The sequence below is a fragment of the Scomber scombrus genome, chromosome 23, assembly GCF_963691925.1.
Source record: "Scomber scombrus chromosome 23, fScoSco1.1, whole genome shotgun sequence".
Taxonomy (NCBI): domain Eukaryota; kingdom Metazoa; phylum Chordata; class Actinopteri; order Scombriformes; family Scombridae; genus Scomber; species Scomber scombrus.
Genome location: NC_084992.1, coordinates 821,170 through 839,280, shown reverse-complemented (window position 1 = coordinate 839,280; position 18,111 = coordinate 821,170). Strand labels below are relative to the sequence as shown.

General features: G+C 38.3%; 1 protein-coding gene across 1 annotated transcript in view; it reads right to left on the bottom strand.

The window, feature by feature from the left end:
- Positions 1–18,111, bottom strand: part of LOC134006258 (uncharacterized) — a 232,030-nt gene that overhangs the window by 141,186 nt on the left and 72,733 nt on the right. Inside the window, exons 2-4 of the mRNA XM_062445345.1 lie at positions 6,758–7,096; positions 1,424–1,759; positions 1,196–1,339 (exon numbers count right to left, since the gene is read on the bottom strand). Coding sequence (XP_062301329.1) covers positions 1,196–1,339; positions 1,424–1,759; positions 6,758–7,096 — 819 coding nt within the window. The remainder of the gene's footprint in view (positions 1–1,195; positions 1,340–1,423; positions 1,760–6,757; positions 7,097–18,111) is intronic.

Genomic DNA, 18,111 nt, shown 5'->3' with positions numbered 1-18,111 from the left:
AGTACCTCTAACTGTACTACAGTAAAGTACTTAGTAGTAAATGTACTTAGTTACTGTCCAGCACTGAGTGAGTCATATGAACAAACATCACAGTATCAGATAGTTTTAGATGTAAATATGAATGAATTGAAGCAGATGTTACAAACTGTGTGAATTTGGGTCATAAAGAAAAATGTAAATAAATGTGTTCCACAGTTTGTATGTAATGTAATTCTGCATAAAGCCTCATTATCATAGCAGCTAAATGAAGGCACAGACTAATAACTGGTGTCAGTAAATAGTGAAACTGATCAAATGACAAACTGTCCTCAGTGAATCACAGCTGAGCAGCAACTGGTTCAAGTTCAGACATTCAGATACTTTAAAATGAAGAGAATCCAAACTGTCTACATTCATAAAGACTGAATTCATAGAAAGGAAACAAGCCTTTAAAAAAAAACTTTAATGTGTCAAAACATTCACATTATAAAAAACATATAAAAACAAGTTATCACTAAAGAAACATTTAGAAATGTATATTATTTAAAGACAGAATAAATCTGGAGCCTTTGGTGGGAGACGGGTGGAGGAGGAAGAGCTGGTGTTCCCTCCTGTATTAATGATAAATACTGGACCTAAAGATAGAAAACTGGACCAATGAGCAGGATTTGTGACATCACAACCAGTTTGGAGCCAATAATGGTCCAGTATCAGTTTGAAGCCTGCAGATCACAAACACTGAGAGTGAAGGAGGAAACATCTAAATGTATTTACATGATTATAGATTCTGGGTTTTAATGAGGCAGAAGGATTATTTAAGGGTTTTAAAGTGATAATAATCATTTTTTATGGGAAAACCACATCACACATATTATTAGGCTAAATGATTGAATTAGATCAAAGTGCTTTTTATGGGCCAGTGTGGGTCACATGACAAACAGGAAGTGTTAATGACACAGTGTGACTGCTGTGTCTGATTGTCTTCACAGTTCAGTGCTGTTCTCACATTGTGAATAAATGATGTGATGAGAGGAGGAGCTGCAGCCGGATCACTAATTACACTAAAACCACATTCTCCACTTTCTTTAAGTACTGATGAAAGAACTGAGTTCTAGACATTTAGACTCAGTTCTAATTCAGACCATGTAGCTGCTGTAAAAGCTGCAGAAAGAATCAAGAGTTCAGAGATGCTGTATAATGAACATAATAAAACCACCAAAACCAACAGCAGCAGCAACAAGAAGAATCCCAGCAACAGACAGTCCAACTTTCAGTCCAAGATTTCCTCCATCCTTGTCTCCTTCCTCCTCGTCTCCTTCCTGCTTCTCTCCTTCATTCTGGGTGTTTCCAGATGTTTGACCTGCAGAACAGTAAAACAGGTTTGAGTTATCAGCTGTCAGTCAGATGATGTTTCACCTCTACAGTCTCACCTGTACAAACTCACCTGAGTCTTCAACCTTCAGGTTGATGGTGTTCATGAGCTCAGACTTTGTGTTCCTCACTTTAACTTGACACTCGTATGTTCCAGTGTCGTTGATGGTGACGTTCTTCAGAATCACTGAAACGTTTCCGTTCTTCATCTGTGGATCCATCAGCTGCACTCGACCATGAAACGATGGATGCTGGTAGTCTTCATATGTTCGGCCGTCTCTGAAGAAGAAGACGTACTCCTCTGTCTTCTTCTTCAGGTCAGGTCTGATCCACTTTAATGATGTGATGTCTTCATCTCTGGGACTCTGACAGTGAAGAGTGACATCATCTCCAGACTTCACTGTTTTCTCTGAAAGAACAAAAACAGAAAATAAAGAAAACAAAAGTCAGTGATACTTTCATCTTTAAATGAACCCTTATGCCTCCTTAAGGACATTTTTGGCTTTTCAGTTTTTATTTCTTGATCATTTGGGCTGTGTTCATGTTTATGGCATCACATTATCCAAGGACTTTGTTTTTAATATATATATATTTAATTTTAATCATTCACTTATAACAGGTCTATAATACAGTGTGTAGATGTTAGATCTTGAGAATCAGGGTCTCACTAAGAAGTAGCTCCACTATAATGTAGGTGATAGCTTTGCTACAAGGCAACCATACATGTAAGAGTAGAAAGGAATGCGTTTGGTTATTAATAATGACTAATAATTATCCTAAATAATTATTAGTCATTATTAACAAGAAATTAAAGAATAATCCATTCTAATGATTAATATGGGGCACCACCGAGAAAACTGGAACAATAACCAAACTGTCTCAATGGCCTCCATCAGTTATAGAATTAAAAAAGGTGAAGGAGTGAAACTCCGAGCTCTGTCTATTTTGACCTGGATGTGTTGGTATGAGTGTCAGAGTGTGTAATGTGTGTGTGTATGTATTGAAAAATTGATGTGTGTGTGTGAGTGTGTGTATGTAAATGTGTGTATGTGCAGATACAAATGGAGACTTTATATTGACTTACAGGTCTCCATTTATAACATTATGTCTGAAATTGAAAAAACTCTCTCACACACACACACACACACACACACACACACACACACACACACACACACACACACACACACACACACACACACACACACACACACACACACACACTCTCTCTCTCACACACACACAACCACTTTCACTTATGTATCCTCTCATAGAATATGAAATTTAACACTTCAAATGTGCTGAACATTTATTTTATACATTTTTTAGCTTTGAAGGTGCGTGTGTGTGTATGTGTGTGAGAGAGAGAGAGAGAGAGAGAGAGAGAGAGAGAGAGAGAGAGAGAGAGAGAGAGAGAGAGAGAGAGAGAGAGAGAGAGAGAGAGAGAGAGAGAGAGAGAGAGAGAGAGAGAGAGAGAGAGAGAGAGAGAAATTTAGACAAAATGTTATAAATGGAGACCTGCAAGTCAATAGAAAGTCTCCATTTGTATCTGCACATACACACTTTTATTTTTCAATACACACATAAATTACACACTCTGACACTCATACCAACACATCCAGGTATTTTTAGGTGCACTGACATGTTTTCATTGCTGTGCTCCATAGAACAGGACTAGCAGGACTGGGGAATTCTTCCAAAGGTAAAATACAGTTAAATTACGTTTATATCTGCCGTTTTGAAGCCCAGGGGTTTTTCCAGAAAGCGGGTTATGTGAAAACTCGGAGTAAGTTAACCCTGAGATGAGGGAAACTCCGTGTTATCCGTTCCAGAAAGAGAGGTAACTGAAACTCAGAGTCAGTCACCATGGTAACTGGAACTCTAAGTCAGTCACCATGGTAACTGGAACTCTGAGTCAGTCACCATGGTAACTGAAACTCTGTGAACATAACATGCTCGCTGGCAGGTTTTCTGTAAGAAACCCGGAGTTTCTACCTGTCTCCTCCCACCTGCCAGACAGCAAGCTGACAGACATGGGTTGTCCGTTTCTTCGCAATCCGATAGATATCGAGGCAGAATTATTTTCGCAATGCCTTATGTTGGGAGATGTACTCAGGGCTCAATTGGATGTGCTTTCATTCCGAGATGAATATCTGTTAGAACGGTATCACTGTTCATTACACTCAATAATTTCTTAACATTGTCCGGCCATATCTGCCTTCTTGTTAATCTAATTTTTAGGAAGTATTTAATATTCAGTACTGTAGTAATATTCATGTACACATCTTCACATTTTAGTCTTAAAATTAATGACTCCAATATGTATAATAAGTAAATTGTGTTAAATAAAAGTGTTAAAATACTGTAAAATGTTAATGTACTAAGTGTGTTAGGGAATTTTCCATCATTAATATGCACTGGGTCAAACTAGGCTTTGCGGTCATAGCGAGGTCACGCCAAATGTTGGGTTTAGACACTGTCTCCCCTTGAGATAGTGGTAAGCAGTGAGTCTGCTCCTTTTGGGGAAATCAGGAGGCATTCTGATAGTGTTGCTATAGCAACCGAGGTCAGATATGTGTTTGACTGTTTTCCCTGAACAGGGTAAAGGTAACGAGTCAGAGGTTTGATATAGTGTTGGATGGAGGATAAAGTGAGTGTCGTCTAAACAATGTTTTGTCTTTAGACCAGTAGAATAAAACTCTGTATGTTGTAGATGTGTTGGATCTGCCCATATTTGGGCATGGTTTAACCTGTGGCATTATCTGTGTGGTTTAAAGTCTATCTGTGAGGATTAAAGTCTATCTGTGAGGTATAAAGTCTATCTGTGTGGTTTAAAGTCTATCTGTGAGGTTTAAAGTCTATCTGGGTGGTTTTAAAGTTTATCTGAGTGGTTTAAAGTCTATCTGTGTGGTATAAAGTCTATCTGTGAGGTATAAAGTCTATCTGTGTGGTATAAAGTCTATCTGTGAGGTATAAAGTCTATCTGTGTGGTATAAAGTCTATCTGTGAGGTTTAAAGTCTATCTGTGTGGTATAAAGTCTATCTGTGAGGTATAAAGTCTATCTGTGTGGTATAAAGTCTATCTGTGTGGTATAAAGTCTATCTGTGTGGTATAAAGTTTATCTGTGTGGTTTAAAGTCTATCTGTGTGGTATAAAGTCTATCTGTGAGGTATAAAGTCTATCTGTGTGGTATAAAGTCTATCTGTGAGGTTTAAAGTCTATCTGTGTGGTTTAAAGTCTATCTGTGTGGTTTAAAGTCTATCTGTGAGGTATAAAGTCTATCTGTGAGGTATAAAGTCTATCTGTGTGGTATAAAGTCTATCTGTGTGGTTTAAAGTCTATCTGTGTGGTTTAAAGTCTATCTGTGAGGTATAAAGTCTATCTGTGTGGTTTAAAGTCTATCTGTGAGGTATAAAGTCTATCTGTGTGGTTTAAAGTCTATCTGTGTGGTTTAAAGTCTATCTGTGAGGTATAAAGTCTATCTGTGTGGTTTAAAGTCTATCTGTGAGGTATAAAGTCTATCTGTGAGGTATAAAGTCTATCTGTGAGGTTTAAAGTCTATCTGTGAGGTTTAAAGTCTATCTGTGTGGTTTAAAGTCTATCTGTGTGGTATAAAGTCTATCTGTGAGGTTTAAAGTCTATCTGTGTGGTATAAAGTCTATCTGTGTGGTATAAAGTCTATCTGTGAGGTATAAAGTCTATCTGTGTGGTTTAAAGTCTATCTGTGAGGTATAAAGTCTATCTGTGTGGTATAAAGTCTATCTGTGTGGTATAAAGTCTATCTGTGTGGTATAAAGTCTATCTGTGTGGTTTAAAGTCTATCTGTGTGGTATAAAGTCTATCTGTGTGGTTTAAAGTCTATCTCTGGAGGTCAGAAACTTCAGAATTGAAGGGAGCATCAGAACATAACATGTACTGATCATTCATTCACTTCTCCTTGATCAAGTAAATAAACATTTTCAATACAAGACATCCTGGACTCCTGTCTACTCTCCCCATTGATGTATGGGCTGCATAATTAAAATCTCTATCAAAGTGTAATAGTATATTAAGCTGCAATAAGTTAAAATAAACAATTCATAAAGAAGTGCTGAGATATGATTAAAAAGACCATAAAGTCACTATAAATATGAGTTAAAAAACTGTAAATGGGTTAAAAAAAACGGCTTAAAACTGTAAACTCATCAGATGTCTAAGCAGGGGTTAAAATGTTACATAATCTCTTTTTTATTTCATCTGTTCATCTCTGTCTTTCATGGAGGAGGTCTAGATGTGTAAGAACCTGGGATCGATTATTTTGGTCTGCGCCCACATACGGGGGATTTTGCGCGCAATGTTTTCCTCACTTCAAAGCTCTGGTTGAGGAAACACTGAATCCAATAACGTTATAAGACATTTTGACTGCGAGGAGAACATTTATATGATATTTGAGTAAGTTAAAACTATGTTTACTGGGTATTTAAAAGTAACTAAGAGCGAGCGAGATTGCTGCCATCTTGTATAAATACACCAAGCACCTTCATTGTTTACGTGTATGTGCACATAACATAAGTGAATGTATTTTGCACAGTTATCTCCTGTTTATGTAGTTACTTTATTTGTTCAGGTTTATTTGTTTAATTAGCAACTTTTGTATAAGAAAGGGTGTGAGTTCACTGAGCTACTTTTCATACTGAGCTGATGAGGAAATTGTTAATTATATGTGAGAAATGCCGTATTGTATTTTATTAATAATTTAGATTCAGTTGTTGTATAATGCAATTTGTGTATTAAAAAGACTGCAGGTTTAGATTGTTAAATGTATGAGCAGTTTGAAGACAAGAGGCATTTAATCACATGATTGAGCTGTAAACATACTTATACAGTGTATGCAGATGTATTATTGTGCAGATGTACTCTGATTTAACAAAAGTATTGTTGTAAAATATGATTTGACTTCACTTCACTAAAGCTCTGGTTGAGGAAACACTGAATCACTTGATGCGTGATTATTTATCTCTGTTTTCCAGAGTGCAACATAAGCAGGATATTAGATGAGAGGACATATGTGTTAAGCAGCTTTCTGTTGGGGGTTTAAATTACTACATGTTGAAATAGCCACTGAATTAATATTTACTTTGTTTAATAGCCTACGTCAAATATGAATAAAATCAAAGCGAGGTACAATCATAGCCCGGCAAAATGTGCCTTACTTTTCTGAATTATGTTTTTTTATTTCATTTTTCCTGGTGATACTGGTAAAGGTCCACCTCATGAAAAAGACAAGTTTAAGTTAAGAATACGAACATGTTCTTGTATCTGACCCAATGTCCTGAAGCCTGAAGAACAAAACATGTGGAACTGTGAACATGTGATCATACTCCTGTCCAGATGTGTAACTATCATTTCTCACATCTACAAACTCACCTTCAGCATTCAGGATGATGATGCTGATGAGTTTCATCTGATCAGCTCCTCCCTCTCCTTTATAGCGACACTCGTATCTTCCTTCATCGTTGCTGTTCACGTTCTCCAGAATCAGAGACAGGTCACCGTTCTTCATCTCATCGTCCTTCAGCTGCACCCGGTTCACATAAGATGGATCCTGGTCTGCTGTCATCAGGTGCCCGTCTATCTTCAAGTAGACGTATCTATCAAGGTTAGGTCTGGTCCACTCAACAATTACTATGTTGACGTTGTTTGGAGCTTTACATGGCAGAGTGACATCATCTCCAGGTTTTGCTGTTATCAGATGTATCTGTAGCTCTAAAGAACAATAAAAAACATCCAGAGGAGAAAAATCAGCTTTAACATTCTTCACTTTTTATTTTTTCATTAAAGTCGTAAATCTATATATTTTAAGACATTAACCGAATATTGTTTAAAATAGAATTCATTGTTTTATAATAATTGAACGACAGATCACCATGACGACCGCTGTGTGACATCATGCCTACAACTGTCACATTTCACCAATCAGCATGTGTTTTATTGATATCTAGATTAAAGACAGTAAGTGTAGATGTGATGATCAGTAAAGTGTTGACAGCCTGAGTTCTGCTGAGCTTTAACAGCTGCGACACAAACCAACAGCACCACCTACTGACAGTCCTGTGGTATTACACTGTTGACTTACTGTCACATTAAAACTAACACATGACTGAAATATAACTTAATGCAGTAAGAATGTAAAAATGAAATGTTGTAGTGATGTTACTGTAAAGTCAGTTCACTGAGTTCTGATGAAGAAGTTAAAAAGTTAAAGAGCTCTGGGTGTTTATTGTATTTGATCATATTTAACTTTGATCTGTCAGTATTTTAATGATTGAGTAGCTCTGCTTGTTGCTTCAGTTCTGTTCAAATAGTTTTAGGTAGTTTTTCTTTCTTTGAGTAAAGAGTCTGAGTACAGGATGATGTATTACTGTACACACTGTAAAAACCTCTGAGGTAAAAGGTAACAAACTAATAAATAAACTGTGTTCTTCACTTCTGTGACGATGTCAAACATCATTAAACCAAAAGAAGCTGAAGACAGCAGCAGCCTGATGTTTGTCTGCAGAGAACTATGTGAAGAATATTCAGTCTAACAGGTTATGATCTTTATCTCCTCATGTTAACTCAACTCAACTCAACTTTATTTATAAAGCACTTTAAAACAACCACAGCTGAAACAAGGTGCTGTACACAAATAAATAAAACAACACAGGAACATAAAACAATTAACAAGAAATAAATACTAAAATAATTGTTTATTGTTTTTAAAACTAATTAAAAACAATAAAACAACTAAAAACAAACCATAAAACACTAAAACAGGAGCAGAGTCTCATGCAGGGTTGAAAGCCAAGGAATAAAAATGAGTTTTAAGACGAGTTTTAAAAATGGACAGTGAGGAGGCTCGTCTAGTATTTAAAGGAAGCTCGTTCCACAATTTAGGAGCAACAACAGAAAATGCTCTGTCCCCTCTGAGCCTTTGACCTCGGTACCTCCAAGAAAGCAGATCAGCTGACCTGAGGCACCGAGCAGCAGCGTGGGGGGGTGAAGGAGCTCAGAGAGGTAAAGTGGCGCCAGACCATTTAAAGATTTAAAAACAAATAAAATAATCTTAAAATGGACTCTAAAATGCACAGGCAGCCAGTGGAGGGAGGCCAGGATGGGAGTAATGTGCTCTCTCTTACATACTCCAGTTAAGAGTCGAGCGGCTGCATTTTGCACCAACTGGAGACGTGCGATGAGGACTGATTGACTCCAAAATAAAGTGCATTACAGTAATCCAGCCGACATGTGACAAAGGCATGGATTACTGTTTCAAAGTGCTGCTGTGCGAGGAAAGGCTTCACCTTTGCCAGCTGTCTAATATAAAAAAATTAAAAAAAACCCTCTGTAATGACTCATCATATTAACTCTGATACCGATGAGGAAGTCAAACCCAGTGTCTGACTCACTGCCAGAGTCTGGAAAGCTGCCAGCGAGCAGATGAAACTTGTTTTTCCGCCACAGTAAGTTAAACATTTAACAATAACAGTAAGTGAAGCAGAGTTACAGAGTTTTTAGTAAATATAAATATCACACAGTTTACCTTCAGAAACAGAACAGAACAGGAAACATGTGAGAAACACGGATAAAGTAGATTTTAAAACTAACATTTTCTTTTCTTAGTTTCCTGAACAAACTTCATTTGTTGATTAATTCCAGACCAGCGACGCTTTAAACAGATAAGAGTTGTACGTTTGGAAGTGTGAGGTTTTGTATCCTTTTATTAATCAATTTTAATCAGACATAATGTAACACCAATAAGTTTTTGTACATCTCATCAAATAATGCAGAGCCAGACAGAGGGGTCATTGTGGTTTGAAGTGATGCTGTGGGATGCAGACTCAAAAGTTCACTAGTAGGCTAAGACCTTAAATTCAACTTAAAGAGACAGAAGTGAGAGTATATCTTCCCTTCTCTGAAAGTACAAAAGGCCACGACAGCCACCACAAGGAGGAAGAAAACAAAACAATACGAGACAAGAGCGGAACAATTTATGCACCTAAGCTGCTCCACAGGAGGTTCGAGAGCTGCTGTGGACCCATTTAGAGGAAGTGACTCCAGATACATAATCTACTTTGACAGGTCCCAGACCTGAGACAGCATATGACATGACCACCTATGATATGGAAAACCCCCAAAGAAGAACAAAAGCATCCAGGATTGGGCCAATGGGGTTGTAACACATTACATCACCCAAACTGCAAAGGTATATAAGGAATTAAAAATGCATATTCAGAACTTCTTCTACAGAACTTCCGAGTGAAGTAGACTAAGTCCGCAGCTGCGTATTATTCTTTGCTTTGTCAAATAAACACTTTGATCTTTGAACTTTCAAACATTGCCTGCTTCGCTTTCTTCAAATTTGAACACGACAGAAGTGAATTTTGATTTCTGATTATTTTGTCTTGTTGCTCCAGCCACTGACTGACTGAATACTTTCGTTTTCCTCTTGACGTCATGACGTTACGTCCGCCCTGCTGTTGTGACTGACAGTAAAAACAGAAAGTTTCCCATATATTTATAATATCTATAAAACCTATCAGTACAGTTGTATTACTTCAAACAGAGTCTGAGTAGATTTCACAAGCTGACAGAAACTGTTCCTGATCAGCTCAGACAGACCATCAGATTGTTCTATGGTTGCTATAGATACAGATTGTTCTATGGTTGCTATAGATACAGGTTGTTCTATGGTTGCTATAGATACAGGTTGTTCTATGGTTGCTATAGATACAGATTGTTCTTTAGTATATAAACCAAGAATAACACAAATCACTGCTGACATCAGAGATCCTGCTGGAGACATTTTTGAGTTGAGTTCCATTTTATCATCTTGTACACAAACAGAATGAGTCTCTAACATGTTTTTAATAAAAGTTTAGAACAAATGAGGTTCGAATGAGTCTGTAGAGGCTGTAAAACATCACATTTAGGCTCAATGAGAGAAATAAATCTATGTTTTATGTTTCATTACATCAAAGAGGAAAAGCAAAGATGTGGCTGACAAAATCTTAACCCTGATATTGAGGAAGTCAAACTGAGTGTATGATAACGCCATTACTGTGCGGACTCCGGAAAAAAAAAAACCTGCCAGCGAACAGATAAAACATGTTTTTTTCCACCACAGTAAATGTATTGTTTATCAGTAATAGTAAGTTTAATATTGATCAGTAACAGTTAGTTTAATATTGATCAGTAACAGTAAGTTTAATATTGATCAGTAACAGTCAGTTTAATATTGATCAGTAACAGTAAGTTTAATATTGATCAGTAACAGTTAGTTTAATATTAATCAGTAACAGTAAGTTTAATATTGATCAGTAACAGTAAGTTTAATATTGATCAGTAACAGGAAGTGAAGCAGAGTTACAGAGTGTTCAGTAAATATAAATATCACACAGCTTACCTTCAGAGACAGAACAGAACAGGAAACATATGAAGAGAAACACGGATGAAGTAGATTTTAAAGCAAACATCTTTCTCTTCTTCTCTTCTTAGTTTCTTGAACAAACCTCGATTAGTTGATTAATTCCAGACCAGATACACTATAACAGTGTTTAAGTTTGGAAGTTGATCTTGATTTCGGATTATTTTGTCACGTCGCCAGTCTGTTGCCGCTGACTGGCTGAACGCTTTCGATTTCCTTCAGCTGTATATTAAGAGACAGTCATGACGTCATGACGTCACATCGGCTGCGTTCACGTGTCAGGTGACTGATGGTCACGAGTACAGTTGTATTACAGTGACGTCTGACTGTCTTCATGTCGCAGAGACTGAACCTAACTGACAGCTTGTGTTTAATGAGCAGTAAATAAAAACATCCATTTACCAGAACTCTGTTATATTTGGGTTTAATCTCCATTAATGATGAACTTTGAGTAGCCTAATGTGAGGGGTTCTTATTACTCTTATTACAACTATTTTAATATTACTAACTACCAGAATATGTGAGGAACACGGACCCTCCTGCATCGAGCAGGAAACTTATAATATTAATTAGACTGTTTTCATTCTCTTGCAGCTGCTGAAGAACATCTGGATCATCAACAGCAGGTCTGAATTATTCTCTGAATGTCCAAAACCAACAAAACCAGAAATACCGCACACACACGCACACACACACACACACACACACACGCACACACGCACGCACGCACGCACGCACGCACGCACGCACGCACGCACACACACACACACACACACACACACACACGTCTTACCTGCAGAGGCAGGCAGCAGTAGAAAGAGCAGGAAAAGCACAGTGATGAGAGACGCATCCATAGAAGCAGAACAATTCCTGATCAGCTCAGAGTCTCCTCTGATGGTGTTGAGGTGAAAGGAAAATTACCAGCAAGAAATCTCTTTAGTTGTTGTGTTTCATGTTCATTTGTAACTTATGAAAGATACTTTAATCAGCTGCTGAATTACAAGTTGGAGAAGATGACATCACATCAGTCAGCAGCCAATCAGACGGAGTGGAGGTAATGTGTTGTAGATGTGATGTTAGTAGAGTTAAACTTGTATCTTTGTGAGGACCTCTCTGGGTTTACAAAGTGGGGACATTTAGGATTATGGGGACATTTAGGATTATGGGGACATTTAGGATAATTAGGGTCAACAACAGAACAGTTTGGTTTCTTCTGGTTGATGACAGAGTGTGATGTGCTCTCAGTGTGTTTTGTGCTTTGTGGTGAATCAGTGAACAGAAGCTAGCAGCTTTATGGTCGTCCAGCTTCCTGTTTCTGATGGAGACAGTTTGTCCTGCACATGATCTACATGCTTTATAAATATGCATATTTTAATATATCTGAATATGAGGATCTTTACACTAAACTGTAAACATTTTATTGTATTTTACTCAAACATTGTTATTGACATGATTATGTAATGTGATTTCTTACATTAAGTTAACTTCAATGTTTTACCTTCAACTTTATCTTAGTTTTTTTACAAATGTTCATCTTATGAACAACTTGTTTTAATCAAAGTTAGCACTCACTACTTGTATTTGGTCTATTTCACAACAGCTACTACTACAGAAACTACTACTGTAGCTCTACTTCTGTTGATGTGAGAATAACTCCACAGCTGTCAGTGATGCAAACTGATGATTAGTGACTATTGGGTGTCTGTTATATTTGGAGCAGTGACTGAGTGAATACCATGTACCATCACTAGACACATTTTACCCTGAATTCAGTCTGTCAGGTTGTACTTTTACTCAAAGTGGTTATTTTAAACTATCCAGTCAGAAATGGTTTATTTAAGGTTGAAAGTCGGAAATGACCGAATATTTCAGCTCCAGCAGAGTCTGAATTATTAGAACAGAATCTGGTTTAGCTGAACAGTCTCCCAACAACCTCCATGAATTCATCTTAAAGTCTTTAATAGAGTTTATAGTTTAGTATTTTGTAAAACTGTGCATATAATACCACAGAAAAAAACTTCCTCATGTTGTTTCCAGTAAGTGTATTCTGAAGCTGGTTTCATACTACAGTTTGACCAGATGTGTGTGAACAATGAGTTTTGTACCTTGTGGTCAAAGGTAAAACTTGTACTTATAGCAGCGAGCAGCTCTGTGGTCGTCCAGTTTCCTGTTTCACATACAAACTGTTGACTTATATCTTGTCTTTAAGTCTGATAATGCTACATGAAAACATGATATATTCACTATAATAGTTGTATTAATATTCTGATTTATATTACAGTGTAACATGTAATACAGTACACTAACAGTACTGGTTAATATGAATGTGTTTCATCTTCCAGAGAATGATCCAGCTGCAGTTTACTCAGCAGTGAAAAGAGCAGAAGACGTCACTTATGGACAAATAGTCGTCAAATCAAACAGGAAGAGAGGTAAAGCTGCTCTTCTGTCTTTATTTCTGGACTTTGAACAGAGTCAGGCTAACTGTTTCCCCCTGTTTCCAGCCTTTATGCTAGGCTAAGCTAACCACATGCTGACTACATACTTAACCATAACACACAATCTGTCAGGGCCCGTTAGTGTTGTCTACTTCCTGTTTTATTTTGGTGTGTGTCCCTTGTCTTGTCTAGCTTCCTGTTTGCCTCCCTTCCCCTAATGTGTTACACCTGTGGCTCGTTATTATCCAGGGTATATATGTGGTGTGCCTCATTCCCTTCTGTGCCAGATCGTCTTGTCAGATTCGTGTCAGAGTTCCAGCGTTCATATCTTGATAAAAATTCTAGTGTATCGACCAGTTTTGCCTTTATGATCCCGAGTTTGCCTAGTGATTTTGTACTTCTGCCCTGTGTTTTGGATTTCCCGGTTTTTGACTTCTGGACCGATTAATCTACTACTCTTCATCCCTGTCTCCCTGTCTCTGCATTTGAGTCCACCTGGTCTGTGCCTGACACAATCATGAGACTGATATCAATCAAGTTCTAGTTTTGGGTTAAAGAGACAAAAAAGAAGAAGAATTAAAGCTGCGAGCAGCGTTGGGCGGGACCTCTCCCCCTTGCGCACGCCGGGCCGCAGCGAAGCGGAAAGGTTTCCGTCAGGTGCATTTAGACGCATTCAGACCCGGGCATTTATTGGACACTGCAATAAGTAGATACACGTTACACACACGATCTCTCTCTCTGTCTGTGTAGACATTTAGACTGAGCAACTGAAATGAACTGCCACTTGGATGAGTCAAACAGGAGAGGAACTTATTTCCAGTGAAACCTGTAGATATGTTTGTAGTTCATGCTCATGTAATTCGTGTTTGATCTAGACTTTGACAGCAATGTCAGTGAAATAGTTGACAGACTGCACAGATATCTAAAATCATAATAATACAGTCAATAAACTTGAACTATCATGACAAGTTTTCTCCACTGGGTGGCACACTAAGACCTGGCTGAGCCAGCTGCATACACATACACAGTCGTTGCCATGGTAGTTAACGACTGGAGCGCATGAGAACAGAGCATGCAAAGACAGCAGGCAGAGTACGGATTGAATGGGAGAGGAACAGGGCGCACATGTGGGGCCGCAGATCAAAAAGTATAAAACATAGCCAGACCAAATTACACACATCTATAGATGAGACTTGTGGCTACATTTTGACGTTTGAATGAAGTCTATAGCTGAAAGTATTCAGGAATAATATATATATTTTGAAAAAGCCTTAAAAATCGTCCAAAATCATACATTTAAAGGCAAACTGTGCACTTCCTGTTGGATTTAGGTCAGGGGTGTCAGCGCGTGATTTGTAGGTCTTGGTAAGACAAACAATTGAGTTTTGGTTTGATCTTTGTACGATATTCCTATCAGGCAAGGGCAGGACTCCCTTCTGGAGTCCTCGCCCTCTTGCCTTTCGGCTCGGTCCCTAAAAATGTGTGAATTATTGTCCAGTTAGGAGAGATTTCCTGCTCTGAGAAGCTTCATGAATTCAGGTCCAGAGTTCACATCTCATCACAGACCTGCAGTGAAACTTTGTCTTTACATGAACTGTCACCAAGATCTTCCCTGACCTCAACCCAACTGTAGTTACCATCAGTAGATGTTGGAAAAGACTTGTTTTTTCTACAACTGTGTCTCATATAGTTTGAACTGTGTGTGTTCAGTGTCTCCATTAGAGCCAGAGGTTGTCTACTCTTCACTGAGGTAGACCTCCACACCTTCACACCAGTCCAACCACTGACGTCCAGCTGGCCTGTTAAGTCACATCCATCTAGTAGTTGAAGTGTAGTACTGACACAGATTTACTTGTAAGAATAACCAGAGCTGTTAGAAAAGAACTGAACCTCACAACTGCACATCTACTGTGCACAAAGAAAAAAACGGTCAAATATAACTTCTTACACTTCTAACATACTAACACTTATTTCTCCAGCTATCAACTGATATGTGCCGTTAAAGTGGGTCAAATTAAGTGTCCTGTTATAATATCATACCAAACAGCATCATTATTGATTGTAGTATGGGCATAAATAATCTGAATCTGCAGCAACAGTAGATATTTAACATATAACAGTGTAGTACTGTCAGTAATGTGTTTTATCTTCCAGAGAGTGATCCAACTGCTCTGCTCTGTGTTCACCACCTTAAACACAGTCAGTGATGTTCGTTGGAACACACGACTTAACTGGAGAAACTACTACTGTAGCTCTACTTCTGTAGATGTGAGAATAACTCCACAGCTGTCAGTGATGCAAACTGATGATGATTAGAGACTATTGGGTGTCTGTTATATTTGGAGCAGTGACTGAGTGAATACCATGTACCATCACTAGACACCTTTTACCCTGAATTCAGTCTGTCAGGTTGTACTTTTTGTCAAAGTGGTTATTTTGAACTATCCAGTCAGAAATGATTCAGTATTTCAGCTCCAACAGAGTCTAAATTATTTGCACCATCATCTTATCTTGAACAACATTCTAATTAAACTTTATCTTTCATTTCCCCTGGTTTCCCACCAGACCCTAAGTAAACACCAACAGAGCAGATGACCTTTAGTAACCCAAAACTATATTTCCTGATCTTCTGATTTCAATCCCAGTCACAGAACCAAGCGACACTTCTGATTTATTATTAAATATATTTACTGATGCTGATAAGCGACAGATGCCCTGCAGACATTAACGGCTTTGTCACTATTTGATGTTCGTGCTTTAAACAAAGAGATAAAAAGGTGACGTAAACTTCATTAATCAGGTAATTTCCTGAAATCTGCAGGTAAAACTCTTCATGTTTAGGACAGTTTAGTTCAGTTTGGTACAAATGGAAATTTGGTTCATATCAGAAAAAAATCTTAAATTCAATCAAGTAAATTTAAATCTTAACTTTTTTATATTATTATTAACCCAAATATAATGAATCTGCAGCTGTTACATAAGGGAAAACTACACAGAACATTTCCAGGAAGTTACTGTAAATTTAAGCGACTTGTAAAACAGACCAAACGTTTGAATGAGAACAACTCTGAAGACAAACAGACACATAGAAAGAAAGGAGCACTCACCTTCAGATGCAGAGACTTGTATGAATAATAACAATAATAAAGTCACATATGTTCTGAATGTCGCCATGAAAATATCCCAGACTGAGGTTAAACCCGGTATGCGGAGAAACGTTGCCTGTGGCTCCAAACTTACAGAGTGAGGCGAGTCGAGTTGTACAGGTTTAATAACTCACAGGTAGGAGTGTCTATGAGTGTATCGCTGGGTGACTCACTGCAGCAACATATCACACCGTCAGACTTTAAAACAAACTTCAGTCGTCAGTGGAATAAATTATATGGAGAAACTGATCCTTTTCCTTATAAATGAAAAATGTGAGTAAATAGCTGCGTGTGTGTTCATATGTTAAGACTCATCTGAGCAATATTTAAAATAAAAAAGACCTACAAAGACAAATGTACCCTAGAGCTTGACTTGGGAGGCAGACGCAAAAACGGAGAAGAGTCTTTACTGAGCAAAAACACAGATATCATCCAGGAAGTACAAAGAACAAAAACGTCTGAGGCAGAATCAGAAATACACGAGCAGGTTAAATAAAACATGCAGACAACAATCAGAGAACTGGAAAGCATTCTGATTATTATAGTTATTATCTTATTAGGCACATAGCTCAAAGACAATCAGATCAAATAAAAGCAGAATTAAAACCTGTAAATGAGCAGACTGAGGTTTAAAACTGTGACACTTCTGTTCTATTGTGTGACCAACAAATATAAAGTTACACACAAAACAAACCAATGACTCGTTTAACAGGACAGAGAGAGAACAAGAAGGTTTTCATTTAAACACATGAACGGATCCATACAGGTAATCTGGGCAGGTGTTCAGCTGCTCTTCAGCAGAAACATGTTTTCAATGATTGGAGAAAAAAAGTGTTTGTGTTTGGTTGTTTATTGTCGGACTTTACAGAAATACTGTGTTGTTTAAAGGTTTACTTACTTCAAGACTTTTCAAGGATCAAGATTCAGTTTTATTGCCATTAAATTGTAAAAGATTGCGAAATAAAATGCTACAATAAACACATAGAAAGCAACTGAACATGGATTCAAACTGTATCAGAGGACACAGAGAGCAGGTGATCATTAGTCTGTTTTACATGTTTTAAGGAAGTTTTTTCTTATTTGAATCGAGAGTCTAAAAACAGAAGATGTTTTATCAGATTATAAATCCCCCTAAGGCTCATTTTAGACTTTTAACATTTAGGGTTTTTTTGACTCCCTGAGCTACTACCTAATCGTGGTGGAGGGGTTTGCGTGTCCCAATGACCCTAGGAGCTCAGGTGTCGGGGGCTTTATGCCTCCCATGGCAAACAGGTCCGGGGGGAGGGACCAGACAAAATGTAGCTCACAATACCCCTCATGACGAGTAAAATATTTGGTCCTGCGGTTCCCGTGCCCCCCCTTGGAGCCAGGTCAAGGGGGCGGGGCTCTATGGCGAGCGCCTGGTGGCCGGGCACAGCCCGAAGAGGGAACATGGGACCCCCTCCCAGTGGACCCACCACCCGCAGAAGGGGCCAAAGGGGTCGGGTGCAGTTTGAGCTGGGTGGTAGCGGAAGGCGGGGACCTTTGCGGTCTGATCCTCGGCTGCTTAGAGGGAGTGCTGGAAAGTGCTCCCTCTGGGGATTCCCTCGTTCTGCTGGGGGACTTCAACGCTCACGTCGGCAGCGTCAGTGAGACCTGGAAGGATGTGATTGGGAGGACCAGCCCCCCCGATCTGAACCCGAGTGGTGTTTAGTTATTGGACTTCTGTGCTTGTCACAGATTGTGAGGGTCTGC